This window comes from Dryobates pubescens, chromosome Z (genome assembly GCF_014839835.1).
Source record: "Dryobates pubescens isolate bDryPub1 chromosome Z, bDryPub1.pri, whole genome shotgun sequence".
Lineage (NCBI taxonomy): Eukaryota > Metazoa > Chordata > Aves > Piciformes > Picidae > Dryobates > Dryobates pubescens.
In genome coordinates, this window is record NC_071657.1 from 37824532 (window position 1) to 37845913 (window position 21382).

General features: G+C 41.4%; 1 protein-coding gene across 2 annotated transcripts; it reads right to left on the reverse strand.

Moving 5' to 3' along the window:
- Positions 1–1063: 1063 nt before the first annotated feature.
- On the reverse strand, positions 1064–16839 carry FKTN (fukutin). 2 transcript variants are annotated; one of them, XM_009911694.2, is made up of 9 exons: positions 16558–16839; positions 15417–15476; positions 12297–12500; positions 10941–11218; positions 9419–9551; positions 7698–7827; positions 6418–6551; positions 5466–5593; positions 1064–1748 (listed from the first exon to the last, which is right to left on the reverse strand). In XM_009911694.2, the coding sequence occupies exons 1-9, from the start codon at positions 16660–16662 to the stop codon at positions 1535–1537; spliced, it is 1386 nt and encodes a 461-aa protein (XP_009909996.2). In that variant the 5' UTR covers positions 16663–16839; the 3' UTR covers positions 1064–1534. The 2 variants fall into 2 exon arrangements, with proteins under 2 accessions (XP_009909996.2, XP_054034467.1); XM_054178492.1 differs by lacking the exon at positions 12297–12500 and having other exon boundaries at positions 16558–16838.
- Positions 16840–21382: the final 4543 nt, after the last annotated feature.

The window sequence follows — 21382 nt, forward strand, 5'->3', positions numbered from 1 at the left end:
CATGACATAACATTCACTTTACCCAGTAAATGGCGTTAGAAGGATTGTACATCTCTCTTGTCTTAATTAGGCAAAGCTAATAAACTTATCATACCAACTGAAGGGCCAGCATGACAAGTAACTGCCAGAAGCTAATTAATTTAGTCCAGTGCTTCAGTGGCTGGAGACCACTTGGACTGAGAGGACTTGCACGAAAAAGCATACGGCACACCCCAGGACAAAAGCAGCAGGGAAGCCTCAGAGTGCACCTGGAAAGATACAGTAGTAAGCCAACTGCACAGCAGTAGCTATTTCATCTCTCCAGGACTTACACACTGGAATACAAAGCCAAAAGCTGCAGAGCAACAGAACACAAACTATAGACTCAACCTACATCTACTTAGTGAGAGGTGGAAAAGCAGTCTTTCTGGAAAAGCAGTCCTTCTGTTTTGGCAAAGAAAGAATAGATACAGGTTTCCTGCAAGTAACCCTAAGTGCTGCCAGTAACCACGAGCTCCCTTCAGTGCCTTGACACTGGTTCACAGGTACTCCTGGGTCTGTACTGTGTAGTATAGTCGTAACTCACTAGGCACCTTTAGTGTCCTTATCTTTCCTGTGAATCAGGACTGGAACAAACTTGGGACAACATGCTCACATGACAACTATTATCCCTGTTCAAGATACTGAAGAAGAAAGCTTACTTCTCTGACCAAAAGCACAAGCTGAAACAGGACAACAGAGTTGTCAGGCTTCCACTTTCTTCTCTTCCACAGCCTAACATGACACCAGCACTTCCCTTGCAATTATGCTACTCCAAGGTTGATGGAACAGTTGGTGTTTATACACACTTCTGCTCCTACCTGAGCTGTGATTCTGAGAACCCTGTTCTGCAAGCCTGTGTTAAACAGAAAATTATCATCAATACTCTCATTTCTGTCTGCTTGTAAGATGGCAGAAGTAGCTCTAATATTCTAAAAATACAGTCCAAACTTTTACATGGAGAATACACTAGTTAGGACATAAACCCAGACATTTTTCATGGGAAAGACATCCCTGCAGTACAGACCTTCATGTTCTTAAACAAACAAAATGAACAAAACCCTGCTTTGCATATTGTAGGGATCTATCAGTCTCAAATCAAGCACATCTGGTGTTTAAAAGATGAATAGTCACAGGATCTCCTCTGAAAACCAGAGGAATTTCATTGAGATTTTTACATCCCACCCCTCTCTTAAGCTTGAGAAGTCAACAGTCCCAAGGTTTTGGTGATATCAAGAAAGCCTAAGCCACCTGGCTACTGTTTAAACAGTGCACATCAGTTTACTGCAACATTTCTTCTCTATTCCCTTTGCACAGCTTTTATTTCAACTTCCCTTCTCTTCAGTTGCATTAATCTTTTCCTTCACCCAGAAAACACATGAAGGTGAAAAAAACACCTGTTAAGAAAAAAAGAGAAAAGGTATGGAGGAATGGACCTTGATGCCCTTGGGAAACAAGAAATCACAATCTGACAGTTCCAAGGACAGCAGGCATGCTCTTCTAGCGGTCAGGGCGATCAGTAGATTTGAATGACATCATCCCATTCATTGACAGGCCAGACACCGTTGTACTGCACGTTGGATGGTGAGCTCTTCCAGTCCCATGTCTTCAAAGGAACCTTCCAGTCTGGGCCATAGTTGGCTTCAATGTACTGAAGGGTTTCACAGGGCACGTGTACCTTCAGGCCTATAAATTCTGTCCAACAGAGAGTAAACTTTGGGAAGAGATACCTGTGTCATATGAAAAAAAATGTGGTCACTGGTAGAAGACTGAAACACCTCTAAATAAACTAATGGAGAAAGCAAGCAAATGCAGTGAGTGGCCATCTTGCATTTATAATTTTTGGTCTTATTTCATACCTTCCCATCTATGAAATACCAGTTACATAGTGGACAGGTGTGATTATCCAGAATAAACAGTTAGCTTTGGCACATGTTCTTAGCAAGGAGCATTTCTACATCTTTAGCTCCTTACACCCATATCATTCTGCCACTTAGAGAAAACCACTGACTCTACTTTTCCACTTACAAACTGGATTTAGAAGTGACATCATTTAGAAGGGTATCAAGAGGACACTACTTGTTGTTTGGTAGGGGAGATTTTGACAAAAGCAGCATTAAACACTGAAGGCCATTTCTAAAAACAATTTTTTACCTTCTTCCATGTTACCAAAGAAATCACTCAGCTTCCCCTCAGAAGCTGTGTTTAAAGAGGCCAGCAGCTGCACAGAATTCAGACAGAGGAGGTGCCACTCTATACTTTCTGAAACCCTCTTAGCCTCTTCAGATTTTAAAAATACTGTATTCTTCCAAACTGACCTTGCTCTGCACCTATTTTCTGTAGAAGGACCAAATGAGTCCTGTATGGTTACACCGTGGAATTTCACAATGTGATCTCAATGTCTTTCTACAGGCACACCGTGTCAGAGCTGGTATGTAAAACAAGTAAATACCAAGGCCTATGTGACATATTCCTGCCGAGGATCACTTCTACTTCTGAAACTGTAGTCTTCCACAGAAACAAAAAGTGGTTTTAAAATTCATTTTCACAGGTTAAAGCGAAACACTTCAGCCTATTGAAAGAGAACATTAAAAGGTTTCTGCGTTTGCATGAAGTACAAACCCTTTGTGTTCCTCTAAGCACAAAGTGAATTTTTTTTGAAGTGTTAAGCAAGTATCAGGGGGGGGGGAAAAAGTACCAGGAAACAAACCCAAACCAAAACAACAGAACAAACAAGTTTGCTTTTATGCCCTAAATGAAGAGAGAGTTAAAAATGGTTGAGTGCTTTTGTTGGTATATGCAAAGCCAGCCTGACCTCAGTGCCAAGGAAAATTATGGAGCAGATTATCTTGGTGGCAATAACTGCCAGGAGGGAGTTGGTCTCTTCTCTCAAGCAACCAGCACCAGAACAAGGGGACACAGTCTCAAGCTGTGCCAGGGGAAGTTTAGGCTCAAGGTGAGGAGAAAGTTCTTCACAGAGACTCGTTTGTCATTGGAATGTGCTGCCCAGGGAGGTGGTGGAGTCACCGTCCCTGAAGGTGTTCAAGAGGGGACTGGACGTGGCACTTGGTGCCATGGTCTAGTTATGAGGTCTGTGGTGACAGGTTGGACTCGAACTTTGAGGTCTCTTCCAACCTTGGTGATACTGTGACTACTGATTAGCTCTAAACTAAACCAAAAATGAAAAAAGTGCCATCTACCAATGTGAAAAACAGGTAAACAAACTTTATTAGTAAGTCTATGATCTCCAAGCAGCTGTTTATTAACTCAGCATTTATTAACTCAGGAGATCATTCACCTATCAGAGCTGCAGTGGGCATGCATATGCAAAAGCTATCACAAAACTACTGAAATTATCAGTTGTCCAGACAGTGAAATCTGAATAATAATTCTAAGGAGAACAAATGAGTAGTTTAAATGAACTAACATGTCAATTAAAATGTTGGTTGGAAATTTTACCAAAATAATTATTTAACCATTATTAAAACCAAGTATTTACACTCACTGACAAAAAACATATAACTTTCAGCGATGCTCCACGCTACACGAATATTTCACAGAATCACTAAGGCTGGAAGAGACCTCAAAGATCATCAAAAGTCCAACCTGTCACCACAGACCTCATGACTCAACTGTTAAAACGGATTGATGATTCAGCATGATGAAACCATCCCTTCATTTTTGACTGACTTCTCACATCACCTCCCTCCACAATTTTGAAAGGGCTGAAGACTAAGCAAAACTGAGGGTCATTCTGATATTGCCGTCGTTCAGACTGAGCACGCCAAATCATCGCATCTCACAGCTAAAAAGTTGTGACGGTTTTTATCTTTCTGAGATGGTATTTGGAATACCACATATCTGGAATTATTTGCTAAGCTTTCTGAACAGCCATATTCAGTCAGAGCTCAGGGTCTTTATTATGGTAAACAAGTTTCTTCCTTCTTCTCTGTATGGATTAAGTACAGTAAACTACATGTAAGAAATGCAGATCAGAATTAGAGGATTCCTTATGCTGCTCTGTCTAAGCAAATTAGTACTTACTGAACCAAAAAGCCATTTGTAAACCTGGAAAAAAACTAGCACAAAAAAATGACCAAGAAAAGGAATATGTTCTATGAAAGCTGTAATTCCAGAAGAGCTGTAATACCCCGAGATACAAGAAACGAAGCACAGCACATCTACTTTCTATACTAAGGCATTGGACCAGTCATATCAAAGGGTGAAAAAAACCCCTAGCTCTCAGGCACCTGAAGTCTGAGGCTACAATAGAATTTTGAAAGAGCATGTCAACTCCACTGGCATAGATACAGCTGTTGCAATTTAGATGCAACAGAAGCACAAAGAAAAGGAAAGGAAGCTATTGAGCTTCCTCCTTGGAATGTATGAGACTAAATCCCCCACAAACTTGTACAGAAAACCTGACATTAAGTCTGCTTTGTGAAAGTAATAAATTGTTGTTGTACTCTAAGAAAACTGTCTGCAGCACAACGTATTTTCTGTGGGAATATTCCAAGAGCTCTTCCTTTAGTCTATCCATAAGCATGCCTTTTGACTCTGGCATCAAAATATCTTCCTTAATCTTTGTTTATCATTTCACAACAGAGATAACTGACAAGTACTCAGTCTTTATCATCATCTGGGTGACAGTATTCACTACATTCCTATGAGCTAAATATAAGCAAATACATTTCAGGCCAAACATGAATGGCAACGAAATCCTGTAGAAATCAACAAGGTTTTCAAGTAGTTTGCAACTGGATGGATGATGGAAAGAAAAACTGCAATTATCAAAACATACATTCAGTTTCCTAAGTAGTTTAGGAAACTGTTGTACTTATTTGCTGACTCAATACTGAAAGGTATGAGGCAAGAAATGTGAGATCCTATTTAAAATTCCATTTTCAGAACACAAACAAGAGAAGGTCTGCAGTAGTCACCTGTGCTGCTGTCACATTATACTCAATGAAGTATTCCAAATCATTAACTCAAAATCCCAAGCTCTGAGGTTTACTTTGCAAGGATGGTTGAGACCTTCTGCCATAACACTCCAGCATCATGACAAATGCCTAAGGATTAATTTGTTATTATAGAAGCAGTTTGTGCAATAAACACTATTTTAGAGACTTCAGTCTCATCTTAGCTGTTTAACTCACAGCTTGCCACAGTTCAGATAAAATCTGCTGGATACATGACATGCCAGCATTGCTTTGATTCCATGAGAAAACTGGCATTTGACCAGTCCAGGCACAGCACTGCTGCTCTCTTTCTGCTCCTCCAGTCTCAAAAGTGTTAAATCTCCACTGATTCTCTTCTGACAGCTGCCTTTCCCACAAACACACACAGACTTTGCCAGGCAACAACACATAACGCACAAAATGCCAACACTAAACAAACATGAACTTGTTCTATTTCTTTCCTATGAGAGGTACATATCCAGCTCATACTTAAATTTCTTGCCAGATTTAGCCTGAGTTCCTCCATTCCATATGTGGTCATCCTCTTCATAGAAGAAAAAAATATCAAGTTTCACATCATCATCTCCCTGAAAAGAGAGCTCCAAGCTGTCTTCTACCTGCAAGACAAAAATACAGACTGTACCTGCTCATAAAAATACACAGCTACGTGTGTCAGCAGGCATCAGGAAAGAAATTTACTTTGCTCAGGTATGCAGACTGACTCCTATCCTAGCTGAATAAAATACACTAACTTTGCAGTTTTGATTTACATGCCTTGAGAACACTGAAAATTTTCTGAACCTCCGTAGAGCTACCTTCTCTTCCTTCCCTTTAGTCACAAAAGCTTCAGCATCATCACCTTGTCCTTTGCCACAAGCAAAGTACTCTCAGTGAACAAACACAATCAGAAGCTACCTTCATCTAATCCACCTCTCACTAGCACCAGCAAGGATGTAACACTTGAACTGTGGCTGAATCTTCATATTCCTGCATTTTTGTTTCCTTTACCATTCTGCAACCTACACTCTGAAAAAGCTAAATAATGATCCACATAAGCTAATAATTAACAAGCCCATTGTCCACCTCATCCATCCTTGCCTTTTTGCTAGTTTTACACACAGGACTACAGATTATCTCAGATGTCTGAACCAGTTGTCTCCCTGTATGACGAGGCTTAAAGACTAAATACTACCTTGACTCAAGTTTCCCTAGTGCCACTGACACAGATTATAGCCCTGCAGAAACTTCTTCTGAGGTGGAATTTGGGCTCCCCAAACAAGGCTGAAACTATTAAACAGGCTATTTTCTCATGCACTGTCCAAGAGAGCACATAAAAATCAACAGGATTATAAATCCTAAGTAAGTCTTCTCCTGCCAAGGAGAATTGAGATACCCACTTCCACGTAAGTGACCTGAAGAAAACTGTTCATTATCTAGGTACCTTGCCAAATTTGTGCTTCAGTGGTAACCCTGCTTTCTGAAAAGCTGGAATGATATCTGCTTTGTAGTCCTTTATAAAGACTCCCAAATCCACATCTTTGCTGTAAGGAATGACATTGCACTGTCTATACCAGCCTGAGTTAAATAAAAAGAGAAAAGAAAGAGAAAAACAATTGAATGAGTTAATTCAGGAACATTAGAAATACATCATCAGAACAAAAGCAACATAAAAATTAACTGCTATTATTTCACCAGGCAGAGATCTTTGAATAGGGCCATAAACAAGAGTTCTGTCATTCTCTAGTGTAAGATGAACCACACCGGAGAAAATGAATGTTCCTGCACTTACAGTCGGACCTTTCCTCCAGAAAGCCAAGAATGAGAGAGAAAGCACCAACTCTTTCAAAGACAAAGTGTCTTCAGTTTTGTAACTAACTAACTAAAGAAGATAAAAATCTTCTTTATCTAGGCCCAAATCTAATCAGCAATGAACAGTTACAGCTCTTCAGCTGTGCTTTTAATTTGAACCTATTGTTTTAAATACTATCTGAGGTGTTAATAATCTTTCAATCACTACTGACTGCAACCCAAGGAGTTCTCCCAACACAAGGAGAAAATTCTTCGGTGTGAGGGCGCTGGAGCCCTGGAGCAGGCTGCCCAGAGACGTTGTGGAGTCTCCTCTAGAGACTTCCAAGACCCATCTGGATGTGTTCCTGTGTGACCTGCCCTGGGTGACCCAGCTCTGACCAGGGGGGTTGGACTGGACGATTTCCAGAGGTCTCTCCCAACACCTAACATTCTGTAATTCTGATGTTATTAAAAGGAAGTGTTTAAAAACAAAGAAGAATTACAGATAGATGTAAACTGTATTTCAAAAGTCAGTGATAAGCTCCAAACTGTAAGGGAGTAAAACTCAGGTGAGAGTCTACAATGATATTAGAAATAAGTGCCCCTCACTGTGTTTTCCAGCTTGTATTTCAGTAACCAAGTCATACAAATCAGGGAACTGCTAACTACTTTCTAAGCAGTGATCAATACAACACAGACAATTGCTAACAATGCCAAAAGCTTCACTGAAAATTTGCTCAGCATCTTCAAGGCTTTAGTTTCCAATTAAAAAGCATCTTGTCAGGAGCAAAAGGCCTATTTTAATACACATAATGCCATGTGTTACCTTCTGACATTGTACATTTAACCTCAGCTGGCATCACAAGCAAGAGAAGATGAAATGTTCAAAATTTCAGGTGAGTTTAAAAACTCAGTGTAACACAAATGTCTTACCAAGGCATGTTCCACTGCTCAGCCAGAACTTCACTCCTAAGCTATTCAGTGTCAAGGCAGCCAGATGGAGCAAGGACTTTGCTTTTTTTCTGAACTCCACTGCATCAAGAGAGGCATCATCAGGATACAGCTGGAAGGAAAAGAAGAACAAACGAGTTATTGTCAGAAAGCAAACTTGTCTCTTCATTTTTCAGTATCATAAGTAAAAATTACCTTTGAACATTTACTTAATATCTGGGCAGTATCCCTTATCACACATACAGACTAGTTTGGGAACGTGCGCTAGGAATGCCACGGTACAATTTCAACTCTGAAACATCAGTCTTCATTTTTTTCCAAACTAGCAGAATGTAGTCACAGTAAAATAGCATTAAAGCATGTGTATTAGACAGCATTCTCAGCACTTGGCAACAGTACAGATGAACCCTAGTTCTGCACAGGCTGAAGTCAGAGCAGCAGCTAGAGTCCTGTTGCAGCATATGAGTTTATTTGGCGCCACCAAGTGTAACAACTGGACATTGACAACTCCACCAGTGAGCAGAAACCGTGCCAACAGAAAACCGTGCCCACCTTCCAGCTACAACCGTGGCAAGATCTTCTTTTAAAGCAAAGCCAAAAACAGCACGGCAGTCTGAGCGACTATTACCACATCAAACATAGCAACAACGCACCACTCAGCTTCACAATTGATTCCATTAAGAGCCTTTGGGCAACAAGCAGATTAAATGACTGGTTTTCAAAACAGATGACAGCTGCTTATTTCGACATTGAAATTCCAGCAAAGTTCAATATAACTTCTGAAGCCTATTTTTTCTGCCTGTGGCAAATACAGCCGGGGGGGTTTAAAGCTGATGTGGCACATGCTTAAAATTTCTGTTCTTTGCAGATGAAGTGACAGCACATGGGTACCCTTGGGTACAGTAACCCTCCTGCTACACATGCAGGGAGCTACAGCCTGCCAGACTGAACAACAATAGTTCTCCTTTCCCTAAGAAGTACTTTCCCCAGGACCTCAAATGTCTGAAGATGCAATCACAGATGCCTCAAATTCAGTGACCTGATTCCGACTCCACAGTCTTAACTAACTGTGGTAAACTTGATCACTTTGTACCTCAGTGCTTTCCAAGTTAGGACAAAATGTTCCCCATGCTGCAGCAGAAAGTTTTCTACTACCTGCTAAATCAGGTAGCAGTATTCTAAAAATAATGCTCCAAATAGTGGAGAAGACATTAGCTCACATGGTCAAAAAACAATTAAATAGGTAATTTCAGAAAGAATATGCCATTTCAAGTAAGCTGAACCAGCAATGTGGAAAAGCAGGGCACAGTGCAAAGTAATATAAAATTAAGCATTACTCAGAACTTTAAGAAGTGGCGTAAGAAAAATCTTCAATCACAAACACAACCTTATTTACATGAAATCTACACATTTAGTAACACTGTGTAAGAACTGTGGACATGTTGGTTACCCCTTCCTTCCAAAGTTTTGGAAAATGGGTAAAACAAGGACTCAAAGTGAAAAAGACACACCATGATTTCCAGTTAAAGGTTTAGTTTTATTATTCCTTACAAAACTCTATGGATTGAGTCTCAGATGCTGCATTTATGCACATGAACAGCGGTTTCTTTTTTGGTAAAAAGACAACATAACTGTTAGTAGGCTTGGGTCAATGAGTGAAAACACAAATGACATCTCAGACACACTATCTGGTTACCACTAACCTGAAAGAAAGCCCGAGCTTCTCTGTACCTACATTCAAGAAATCTAGAGTGTGACATCTCCTCTAGAAAACTGGATGGACTTTTTGGAATTTGAACTTTTAAGTCATCAATGGAAACAAGCAGAAGTTCTGGCCTACAGAGAAAGAAAGATCATGTATCACCCCATTCAATTCCTTTACAAACCACAGGTCACTTTTTCCTCCAGCTCAGGTTAAAATCTGCATACTGCTGGCAGTGATACCTCTGTCCAAATAAGCCCAAAACTGATTATAAAATGAGCAGCAAGCGCTTCAAAAAATTCCCCATACACAAAAATTTTGTTTAAGAAGAAATTCTGTGCCTCTAAGCTCTCAGTTTGTCAGACCACTGATTCCTGACTCATAGCTTGCACTGAATTTGTTCCAAGCTACTTTTTCAGTGCATTTGAAAATTCAGGCTGTTTGTTTAGTTGTCAAAGTATGGGCTGCACTTAGGAATGAAATTTTACCCTGTACTTTGAGGCTGTTTGCATAAAAAAATGTTAAAACTATTTAGCTTTCACAATGAATGAATCACTGAGTTCAAATATTTAGGCATGTAACTGCAACAGATTCCATGTTTTAAGAGGAAGGGAAAATTGTGTCAGTTTCAATAAAAGAGTTAAACAGATTTATTTTGACCTGCAAAATGTTAGGCTGCTTTAACTTTGATTTATGGCATATTGTATATGCCATACCCTACAGGAACACTGTTCTCAAAGCCTACTGCTACACACTTGACTTTGAAAATAATGTCAAGATGCACCATGATCTGTACCTCCTGAAATACTGCGTCTGAAAGTGTTGTAGGGCAAGGCAGATACTTACAGTAACTTTGCCAATGCAATGCAAAACTTAAGCATAGAACTATAGAAGAACACCAACACCAACTCAAACATTTATGCAAAAAAGGAGTCTCTTTACCATGCTAAGCACATGGCTTAGATGCAACGGTTGTCACACTTCTTTGTGGTACAAATGCTACCTCTCTTGTATTCAGGTTAACACTGATTATATGACTAATACTGAATAGATTTCTGTTGCTTCCCCTTTTCATTTCATGTTCCATATCTGTATTCAATTTCTGGATACATGTTGTTACAGAAAGAGCAGCAGTACTGCACTTCTTGCTACTTATGCCTCGTGTCTATGTAGGTAGCACAGATGGCTATCAAAAGATTTCCAACTTTTAAACATACTGATGGTAAACCACTGACTTTAACAGACAGTCCTCTGGTATATTCCACTGCAGTCATGACTTGGCTTCTCTCATGCTTCAAAAATGCAGCTCTTAATTTATGAGTGGTGGGAAGCTCTTCTTTTTGGGACAACAGAAATGCATTTACCTTCACACCATACTTCACCTCCACTTTTGAGAGCTGAGCCACACATGAACTCAATTTTACAACCTGACTCTAGGAAAGACAGTAATCTTATATACAGGAAAAAGAAGCTACTTTGTAAGTGCCAGTGATGGCCTCATCCCTCCTCTGTTTCGAACTCACTTTTCATATGCTCCAGCGTAGCGACCAAAGTGGAGTTTCCGGAAAGGCACAAACTTTCTGTCCATATGTTGCTTGAGCCTCAGGGGGCCATGCCAGAGATAATTACCGCTCCTCTCATAGAAGACCACAAGGTGAATGGCATGAGATGCCAGTTTAAATATGTAGTGCAAGGCAATTTCAATTCCAGACAGGTCATCCATTCCATCCAAGCGGGGATCCTTGTTTATGATTTTTAGCCACTGGAACCCCATTTTCTCAGCAGCTCTAAAAAGGCTCACCTAAAAATGACACAAGAGAAAAGATTAGAGAAACCAAGATGGAATGCTAAATGTTTATTTTCAGCTGGTGTGATTCCCCATTTTCATTTTCTAACCAGTTAAAGCACATACTTCTCAAAAAATTTCAACACCATAAAGATCAGCAACCACAAGCAATTCCAACCCAGTGTAGCTCTACTCGTCTCAAATTTTGCACCCCAAACAATGAAATACAACAGCATCTGAAGACCATTCAATTACCCTTCTTGAACTGTTTTATATAGGTATATCAGCTTCTTCTCTGGATGCTACAGATATTATCAATGAGCCACAAAGGAAAGGGGAGGTGGGTTTATATTAGTGTGCTGTCATACAACCATATTATCCCTTTAATTCTTTTAGAGCTATAGATAAACCAACTGCATGATCAGATCCAGACAGCCATCACTCTTCACTTGAGAGGGACTCTTTCAGTAAAACAGATACAGACTCTTTTGATTCCTGCTTAAAAAAACATAAGGGCAAAAGAAAACAAACAAAAGTCAAACAAACAAAACCCTGAACTCTTTAACACTGCTATCTTTAATCTGCATAAATTAATCCAATAAATATATCCAGCTGACACATGATGAAATAATCTTGGATTCCATTTTGTCCTTCATCAAATGCTACACCTCTATTTTTAACTTTGATTTTAAAAACTCAGAAGACCTAAGTAGAGATACTTGTGCACTAAGTGACAAAATAAAACGATGATTATTACCAGGATGTACTGAAAGGTAAACCAGCAAGCTATGACAATCTTTCCAGCCTTGTCCCATCGATACCAGTCTCTCCTCCTTGACAGATCCCCAGACTTGAGATTTATGTGTTTATTGAGGACAGCTTCTAAAATCTTTTTGTTATCTGTAAATGACTCTTTAATGTATCCAATATAATTAATGTATTTTTAAAAGTTCCTTCTCCCAGTACTTTTATAAGACTTACACACAATTAATTCAGAGGCCTTAGTACAAACATGAAAGCACTATGTCACAAAATCATACCACAGTTGAGTGCATTACCATACGCAAATGTGAACTGAAGAAAAGGCACTTACTTCATGTTTCCATGTTTTATCCACTAGTGCAAATGTAGTGAAGTCTCTTGGAGCACAAAAGTACTTGCATTCAGGACTAGGGCCATCAGGAGAACTTCTGATCTGTTCAATGTCTTTATCAACCAGTCCCAGAATCAAAGGATCAATCAAATACACTGGTATATTGTGAGTGGATATTAAGCCTAGGAACTTTCTAACCACATGCTGTTTGACAAAGGACAAAATCATAAGTCAGAAACATCATCTTTAAGCATACAAAGGTTAAAAGTCTTTGACAGAAGGAAAAAAAAACCACCCCAGCACTCTAGAGTGCTTGAGAACAGACTCTGGGCTACACTCTAAATTCTGTGCAGCTCTGCTCTAGACGGAGTTGGAAAGCACCTCAATAAATCAGATATTATAACACATAATGTACATGTGGGTGCTCAGGGAGATGGCTGATGTCGTTCTGAGGCTGCATTGCTGCACCTTGAAAGCCCACAGTGGTCTGGAGCTGTTCCTCAAGACTGAGAAAGGCAAATGTCATGTCATATTCATGTCATATTCATGTCATCGGGAACTTTGGTTACCTTAATCGCAGTCCTCAAGAAGCATTTGGAGCAAAAGTCCCTGCACATGAAGGACACAGCTGCTTTCTCAAAGGTGATTGAGAAAGACAGGTAAAGGCAAACTGCACCTAACCACACCAACAGCTTTTGAAGCAGTCTGTGGGCAAGGCAAGAGCAATGGATGCTGTTCATATTGTGACTTTAGCAAGGTTTTTGACCCACTCTCAAACAGTATCATGCCTGAGGTTTGGGGATGCCTACTGTATATGGAGGATGATTCATTGAAAAAAGCAGGGAGTGCTACACAGTCTTTGGATACTAGCATACTCAGGACACTGAACCATGGTAACCTTGTGTAAGGGGCTTGAAGCTCTATCAAGAAGGTCCTGTGCCTGATGAGATTCATTAAACTGACTCAGTGAAAAATTTCAGTTAACTGCATTTAAATGCCTATGGCCTACAGAAGCCATTTACTGCAGTCAGAGCCACCCTGCTATCAAAAATGTAGCTAAAGTATTTAAAATCAACAGTTAAATTTAATGACTTATAGTACTTCTCTAATAATAAAAATTATTTGCTTAGAACAGCACTGTCAGGCTTCCTGTTATATCTCAAGGTTTCAAGACAACGGCCTACTGCCCAAGGTACCTGCCCAGCAAGCTGACCCTGGCTTTCTAACTGAAACTCAAACCTTCCTCTTGTCCAGATACTGAGTCTGTTCAATCAGACTCCATAGACCAACCTCCAATTCAGGCACATGGTTTTGATTTTAGAGAGATAAAAAAATGAAGACAGAATGTGGACCAACAAAGAGAATTTAAGCAGCAGCACTACATTTACTGTACCACCAGAAGCAAGGCCGCCCTCTTTAGTGATTTCAGCCATATGAAACTCAAAAGTAACTGATGTGGAAGCATTATTTCCTTAGCTAAAACTAGCAGATTATTCTGATGAACAGACAGCAAATCTGTGCAAAATCTACTTTTTCACCCCTTGACACTTCTCCAGGGAAGAAAAAAACTTTTAGTTGAAACGTAAAATAACTGGTAGAATGAGATGGTGATGATGCCAAGCAACTAAGAGAAACACTTTCCAATAGAGTATTTCAGACTCATCATACAGGAACTCTGAAGAAAGCTTGCTGTGCAACAGGTCCCTGGTAGGATCATGGAGCATTCTGCCTTCTTACAACTTATCTCAAGTTAAAGCTAATGAAAACTCTGTCCACAGACTGGCAGACTGGAAGCCCACTGTGACCATGTTATCTAATGCTTAGGAGATGGTTCCACCTCCAGAATAGAGAGACATTCCTGGAGCAAGCAAGCAGTCCACAGATTATTTGGTTTGGATTATAGCAGCCTTCCAGTATATAAAATGGGACCTCCAGCACAGGCAGAAAAGAACTTTTTACAAAGGAGTGTAGTGGCAGGAACAGGGTAATGGCTACCTTCTGGAAAAAGAGAGATTTAGATTAGACATTAGGAAGAGATTTTTCATCATGACAGGGGTCAAGCGCAGGTACAGGCTGCCCAGAGAATTTGTGGAGACTCCAACCATGGAAGTGTTCAAAGTGAGGTCAGAGGTCTCCTTGAGCAACTGTCTAGTAAAAGTATTCCTGCCCATGTCAGAAAGATGGAACTAAGTGTTCTTTAAGGTCCCTTCCAACCTAAACCATTCTATGATTGTTCCCAAGAAAACTCAATCAGAGCACCCTTCCCCTTGCTCAGCAGGAACAAGGCATTTAAATGGCTACTTTGTTAAAGTAGCAATATTACCACATTGCATTCAAAGGAAAAGGCAGCCAGCACCCAGTGGATTGTTCCCTTTAACCATCTGTGCTGGTTTTCTGCTGGCAGATCTGTATGGATCTGTGAATCCATGAACAAAAGACTTCTGTAAAAGTGTTTCCAAGAAAATGCTAACTAGAGTATCATAACTAAGATTCTGGTTCCCAGAGGCCAACATGATGTTTTGGGTGTACTCAGCCCCACAAACCTGAAGTACCCCATTTCAAGTATCTAAATGGAATCCTAATGCTGCTCCTGAACACTGGAATACAGCAACCTGTGAGCAGTGAAATGTAATGCCTTCCTGTTTGTGAAGAGCTTTACAACCCAGCAAAACCAAGAAACATGAAACACTGAGCAGCAGGTTAAATAACTGGAACAAGCAAAGGGGTATTCTGTGACCTAAAATCCGCAGCCAATTCTTTTACCACGCCAGTGTCAAACAAGCTGCATGACAAGTAAGTCAATCTTCAATACTCAGTCTGAACACATACCAAATCCTGGATCAAAACTCTTGTACCACAAAAACCAAGTTTTGCCTCTTAAAACACTAACCATACTAAGGATTGCAAGAGCCCACTAAGCTCTGACCAGTTCTCAGTTCCATTTTAAACTGATGCTTTAAAACACATCACAGCTTTACATCATGAAGGAAGTATCTCTTAGTGCTTAAAATCACAAAAATCCCCATTGAGAGTAAGAGAACTTGGCCATGAGTTTGCAATTTCCTGTGAGCTCTCTGAGACTTGCAGCAGAGCTGTATGAACCAGTAATGTCATACATACCCATCTAGTGCTGTCTTGACCTGACTGGAGTCCTCTGACTTTGGAAAAAACTGATCCATTCTATCAAAAACAAAAAAGGGGAAGAGGAGGGGAGAAGAAAAGAAAAAAATTAAGTTTAAGTTGAGTCTTTGCTTAGGATTTAACAGGGGCATTTGTCCAGTTAGCACTTTATAATTATGGCTGTGATCATGCTGCTGGTCACTCAACTGCAGTACTGAATATGAAATCACAAACAATTTTTCTGGATTACTGTATTTAGAAAGACAACTCGAGCCTTGAGGACTTTCAAACATGCAGCGATTGTGTGATCAAGTCTCAGGTTTCTAAGACAACTGTTAAGCACTGTTAAGTAAATACCACTGGGGGAAAGACAGCAGGACTATGCCTCAGTCCTTCCAGGTGTAATCCTAGAAAATTAAATCTGACAGACAGCATAAAGCTGAGCCAGTTAGCAGCTCAGCTTTCAGCTTTTCAAAAGTATGAAGAATTTCTTATTCACAGCCTTGGTATTTACAATCAGAAACTACGAGAAAGAAGTCAAAGGTTAGAGTACCACCTAACACTAAAACTGTCTCTATTAAGAATGCCCTCAAAAAAACAAAACAAGCTCAGGCAACATGATACCAGTGCAGTTCTTCTGTAAAAATAAAATTAGTTCTTTTGTTGAATCTGTGTTGCAGCTGTAAACTATGGCATTTTAAAAGATAATTTGTTTAATTTATAGTAGAATTTACCTTTTTTTCTGTTACAGAATATCACACTCTGGAGCTAAACACCCATGGGTGGTATAAAAGCAAGACGTAATCTGCGAGAACTAGAAAATTAGGAACACAGAATCACAAATCCCTAAAACCATAGCTGAAAATTATCCGTTTTCTTTAAAAAAAAAATACCAAGACAACATTGTTAAAAAACCTGCAACCAGTAAATGCTGCTTTCCTTGTTTCTTCAGAAAAGCGTTTGGTCTAACCTGACAGAAGCTTGCTCGGGATACCTACGAGTTTCACGTTATCAACACTACTGGAACTGCTAACCATACGAGGCAGTCTGGGGGGTGACATGAATGCTACTAAAGGACTCCAAAGAGAGTAAGCTTATATAGTCTCCAAAATCAAGTCTGCGCAGGACTGCTTCCTCTTACCTTCTGCGACAAGTAGAACTTGTAATAGTACAGCTGGAAGAGGAGGAAAACCAGACTGGTCAGAGAAAGCAGCGCCAGAACCACGTTCTTATTGATTCTCTGCATTAGTCTTCGGGGTGCTCTCGATCATCACCTGGTAACAGTGCGGCGCCACTCATCTTCCCCGGTTTCCCAACTCCTCCCTGCGCGCCAGCAGAGGAAAACGGGTTGCCAATGCGCCAGCCGCAGCCAGCAGGCCCGCGCCGCCAATGCGCCGGCCGCCGCAGCAGCCCACGGGAGCCCTGCTAGTCCGCGGCGGGGACCAAGGAGTAGTCATCCGCACTACTGCGTCCCACCCTGCCCTCTCCGCTCCCACCCGCGAACCACGGCGCTGGGGCACCGCCAGCCCCAGCCGTCCCTCGCCCCCCCGCGCTTACCTACGGCGCCGCTCCCCGCTCCCCGCTGCCAAGCACCGCCCGCAGGCCTGCGCGCATGCGCAGCGGAGGCCGAGCCCGCCCCGCTGTCGGGGCTTGGCCGGAGCCGCTTTGCGCCTCCCCCGCCGGCAACCAAGGCTGTCTCAGTTTCGCCCCACCGAGACACCCGAATCTTCCCGCTGCCCTCCCTCGCCCCATCCCCCCCAGCAGCCGACCCCCACCGTGAAGGAAAAGGAGGGAAACTTAGGCACGTCAGGTTTCAAATTTCTGTATTAATACAAAAGCTCGCATTACACACAAGTCAAAGACCTCAAAAGACGCCGCAGGCTCTAAGGCACCCCTGCGCCTCAGTGTGGACAGCGACAGGCCTCCTTCCCCATGGCGCTGTCCGCAGGGGCGAGGGGTGAAGCGCTGGCAAGAGAATTCCTGAGGTACGGCCAGGCCACGCTCGGTTACGGCCGCGTCAGCCGCTCACCGGGAGACGTCGCTGCGCGGGCGGTCGCGGCAAGGCGATGCATGGAGCGACGGAGCATCTCCTCAGCTCGACCTAGCATCGAGACGGTGAGGGAGAACCACGTCCAGGTTTCCCCTTCCAACAGGGCGTTCAGGCTATTTGAGTTCAGTGAGGTGCGGTGGGAAGAGCAATGATCAGAACTCCTTGCCTATCACGTTCACAACCTGTGAGCCTTATCTGACTGAAGCACCAAGAAGTCAGATGGTCTTCCTGAGGGAACCAGTTCATTTCCCTAGTCTTAGTATGCAAGGGTAGTAATGAGATGAGTGCAAGCGGGAGGAAACAGGATTTGCACATTAGCCTCCAATTTTTCTGCTTAGAGGATGGCTAAAGAAATAAACCTGACAGCCTCCACCATCCGTATTTGGTATCTGGTGAACTACCTATCACCTGGATGCTTTTAAAACATCCTTTCTGAAATTAACATCCCTCAATGCAGTTCATGCAGCTTTCCATAAAAATAATGAAAGCTACAGATTTGTAATGTATGAGGAACTCAAGGGAAACTTTCAGTTCCTCACAAGCTGTTCTGAAGTTATTTTTCACTCTGAAAAGCTACCAAGTGATCTGTATTTAAACAAACAAACAAAATAATCACTCTCATTTTGGTCATAAAGAAGAAAGCACCTGTCCACCCACCAAACTATCAACTCCAGAGCTGAGGAGTTCAGGGAGTACTGAAGTCACCAGGATATTACACTTAGTGATTATGATGATGGGGCAAAACTACAGACCTTCAAAAGGTCTGACCAACCCATTGCCAAAGGACAACCCCTCCAGTCCCTGACTGGAATTCCCCTAGGAAAAATGTAACTTCACAGGCTGCATGCATCGCCCTCTAGCTGCAGGTACAAACAGGAACAAAGTATCACCAATATTTTGGTACTGGACAGACACTCAGAAAAAAGTAAGAGTCTAAAAAAACAAGTCTAAAGTGCTTAAGGCAGTTCTTCATATCCCCATTTACTAAAAAAACAACAATCGGACTAGCTGTTAGCAGCAAAAATCTGACATCTGTGCAAACTATAACAAATTCATCCTTTAGGGCTAAAAAACATTAAGTTCATCTTGGATATCAGTTAAACTTGGAAGTCCCAGTATGTACTTCAAGCTTTCTTCTAAGTGTTAAAGAAAAATTACATTTTTGCACCATACATATCAAATTTACCTTGCAGGCTGCACTACATCTTGCTTAAACAAAACCAAATAGAACCACCACCAACAGAAACAACCAACCAAAGCTGTAACTTTCACAATTTGAATGGGTTTATGTAGGGTTGCAGATTACTCATGGTTCTTTATCACCACATATTAGCTTACTGTAAACATTCCCATTCTTTCCATAAAGGGAAATTTAAATAGGAACTGTAGCTGAACACCCAACAACTGGGCAGCATGATGTTACTAACCTATTTTGATGCCTATTAACCACAGTTGTTCAATAGTAGAAGTCTCAAAGCAAGAAGTATCAATCTTAACCTCCCTCTCCCTGAATGCCACCAGGGTCCAGGTATGCAAATCTCACTCCATCACATACTGAGCCCTTAAAACTCCCAGCCAGGTGTTCATGGCAGTAAAAAGATATATTCAAGAATACTACACAATTTGACTGATAACAACATCTGTAGATAGCGCATGTAACAGATTCAGACACTGTTCATGTAAGAATCACATCACCTTCTAGTACCTTCGTTTCAAGGCCCAAGACACTAAACTGGCAGAGGAAGGTACAGTTAAACTAGGAATTGTTTTGCACTTTCCTCTGCAAGAGATTACACTGAATTTTGTTCACAATGCAAGTATTTTCAGATGCTCACATTCCAGGTACAAAATAAACATTAAGGGCTCAACCATCGTGTCAACTTCATGATTCCTCAAGAGAAAACAACACTTCCATAATCAGTTTATTACAAGTTGCTTCAAGGAATTTCTCCTCCTCCTGAGAAATCTTGATGGACACAAAGCACCCACTGATATTCACAAGAATTAACATGATTAGATGGACATGTTTTTTACAGTCTAAATTAACAACATTGGAAAGGGGCCAATTCATAACAGGCCCTATCAGCACAAATTTGAAACTTTTCAGGTGGTACAAGGCAAAAAAAAAAATAATCTTCAGTTAAGAAAGACTGGATTCAAGTGTATCTGAAAATTATTTGTAGGCTCCTGGACTTGATTAGAGGGATGAAAGCAGATTTAAACAGTCTGCAACACACATAATTATCACTAAAAGCATGGAGATTTTCCACAAAGAATATAACATGTTTATTTTCGCTCTCCCAGTACTTTGAATCATTCAACTACTGTTACAAAGCTTCCAACTAAGAACTGAGATGAGGGAACACCCAGGCTCACCATTTCAGTTCATCTGTGAATGCAAACATATGATCTGCTTCTGGTTCTGTCAGCTGTATGTTAGCTGGCAAAGCATTTGCTCCATTTCCACAACTGCCTTGCCCTTAAAAAAAGGGAATACGACCCTCTGAAAGGCAATCTCACAGCCACATATACATGACATATGGCACAAACTAGCAAGTTAAAAGTGGGATGCTATCTACAGATCCTATATTTCTACTGGATAAAGAAGCCCTGCAATTTTTACTTCCCTGGTTATCCAAAAAGCTCCAGTAATCCTCATTAGGCTAGTCAAAACAGCAAATGGTCTCAGAGAGTACTGCCCTACCAACAGCCTTAAAGTTGGCTTGAGAAAAAGCCAAGCAGATGTTTCAGCAGCTCTCCTCTCCTTTGCACCCCCAACATCTCTAGGGTGACACATTTAAACTGTAAACTGAAGTGCTCTTGCTCTTCATAGAATTGACCAGGTTGCAAGAGACCTCCAAGATCATCCAGTACAACCTGTCACCCAGCCCCATCCAATCAACTAGACCATGGAACTGTGCCTCATCCAAGCTTTTCTTGAACACCTCCAGGGACAGTGACTCCACCACCTCCCTGGGCAGCCTATTCCAATGGCAAATCACTCCCTCTTTGAAGAACTTCTTCCTAATACCCAGCCTGAACCTCCTCTGGCACAACTCAAGACTGTGTCCCCTCGCCTGGGATAACTGAACGACCCCCACCTGGCTGCAACCTCTCTTCAGGTAGTTGTAGACAGCAATGAGGTCTCCCCTGAGCCTCTTCTTCTCCAGGCTAAGCAACCCCAGCCCCCTCAGCCTCTCCTCACAGGGCTTGTGCTCCAGGCCCCTCACCAGTTTCATTGCCTTTCTCTGGACACATTGCAGTACCTCAACATCTCCCTTGAATTGAGGGGCCCAGAACTGGACATAGTACTCAAGGTGTGGCCTAACCAGTGCAGACTACAGGGGAAGAATAGCCTTCCTTGTCCTGCTGGCCACACTATTCCTGATACAGGCCAGCATGTCATTGGCCTTCTTGGCCACCTGTCACACTGCTGGCTCACATTCAGCCCCCCCAGCCTTCTTCCAAGCCTCAGCTGCATTGTAGCTTTACTAGTGGTGGACAAATATTCAATTTGTCATTCACATTTGATAAACAATGTGAATTACTCATCATCAAAATCCAATTAGAGTAATGGCACAAGACTGGAAAGCCAAGAGGTGACCCAAAATTAAGAGCTTCTGAAAGAGCAGTACCATGATGAGTTTTAATAAGCTCTGGAGCTTTGGGTCTGAACCTCTTAGTTGAAATGTGTCCTAGCTCAATGGCAGTCTAACATACTGAGTCTTCACTGAGGATGTAAGAATATTTAATACCTTTAAATTTTTACACTTTCTGTAATTTGTGATAAACAGGTGCTGAACTCTAAATAGAAGACATGTAAATCAGTTACTCAAGGGAAATAGGAGGATTTTGAATCAGAGGGGAAAAAAACAAAAATCAGGCTGTTCTTATTGTGTTGTTTGTGTTGTTTTTT

What these genes read in the sequence shown, in the direction of transcription:
- FKTN (XM_009911694.2), bottom strand. Translation starts at nt 16,662, where the DNA reads ATGCAGAGAATCAATAAGAACGTGGTTCTGGCGCTGCTTTCTCTGACC. An exon ending in AAGCTCGGGCTTTCTTTCAG is followed by an intron (nt 7,828 to 9,418) that starts GTTAGTGGTAAC and finishes TTTTCCTTCCAG; the next exon opens with CTGTATCCTGATGATGCCTC. An exon ending in AAATCTGGCAAGAAATTTAA is followed by an intron (nt 1,749 to 5,465) that starts GTATGAGCTGGA and finishes CATATGACACAG; the next exon opens with GTATCTCTTCCCAAAGTTTA.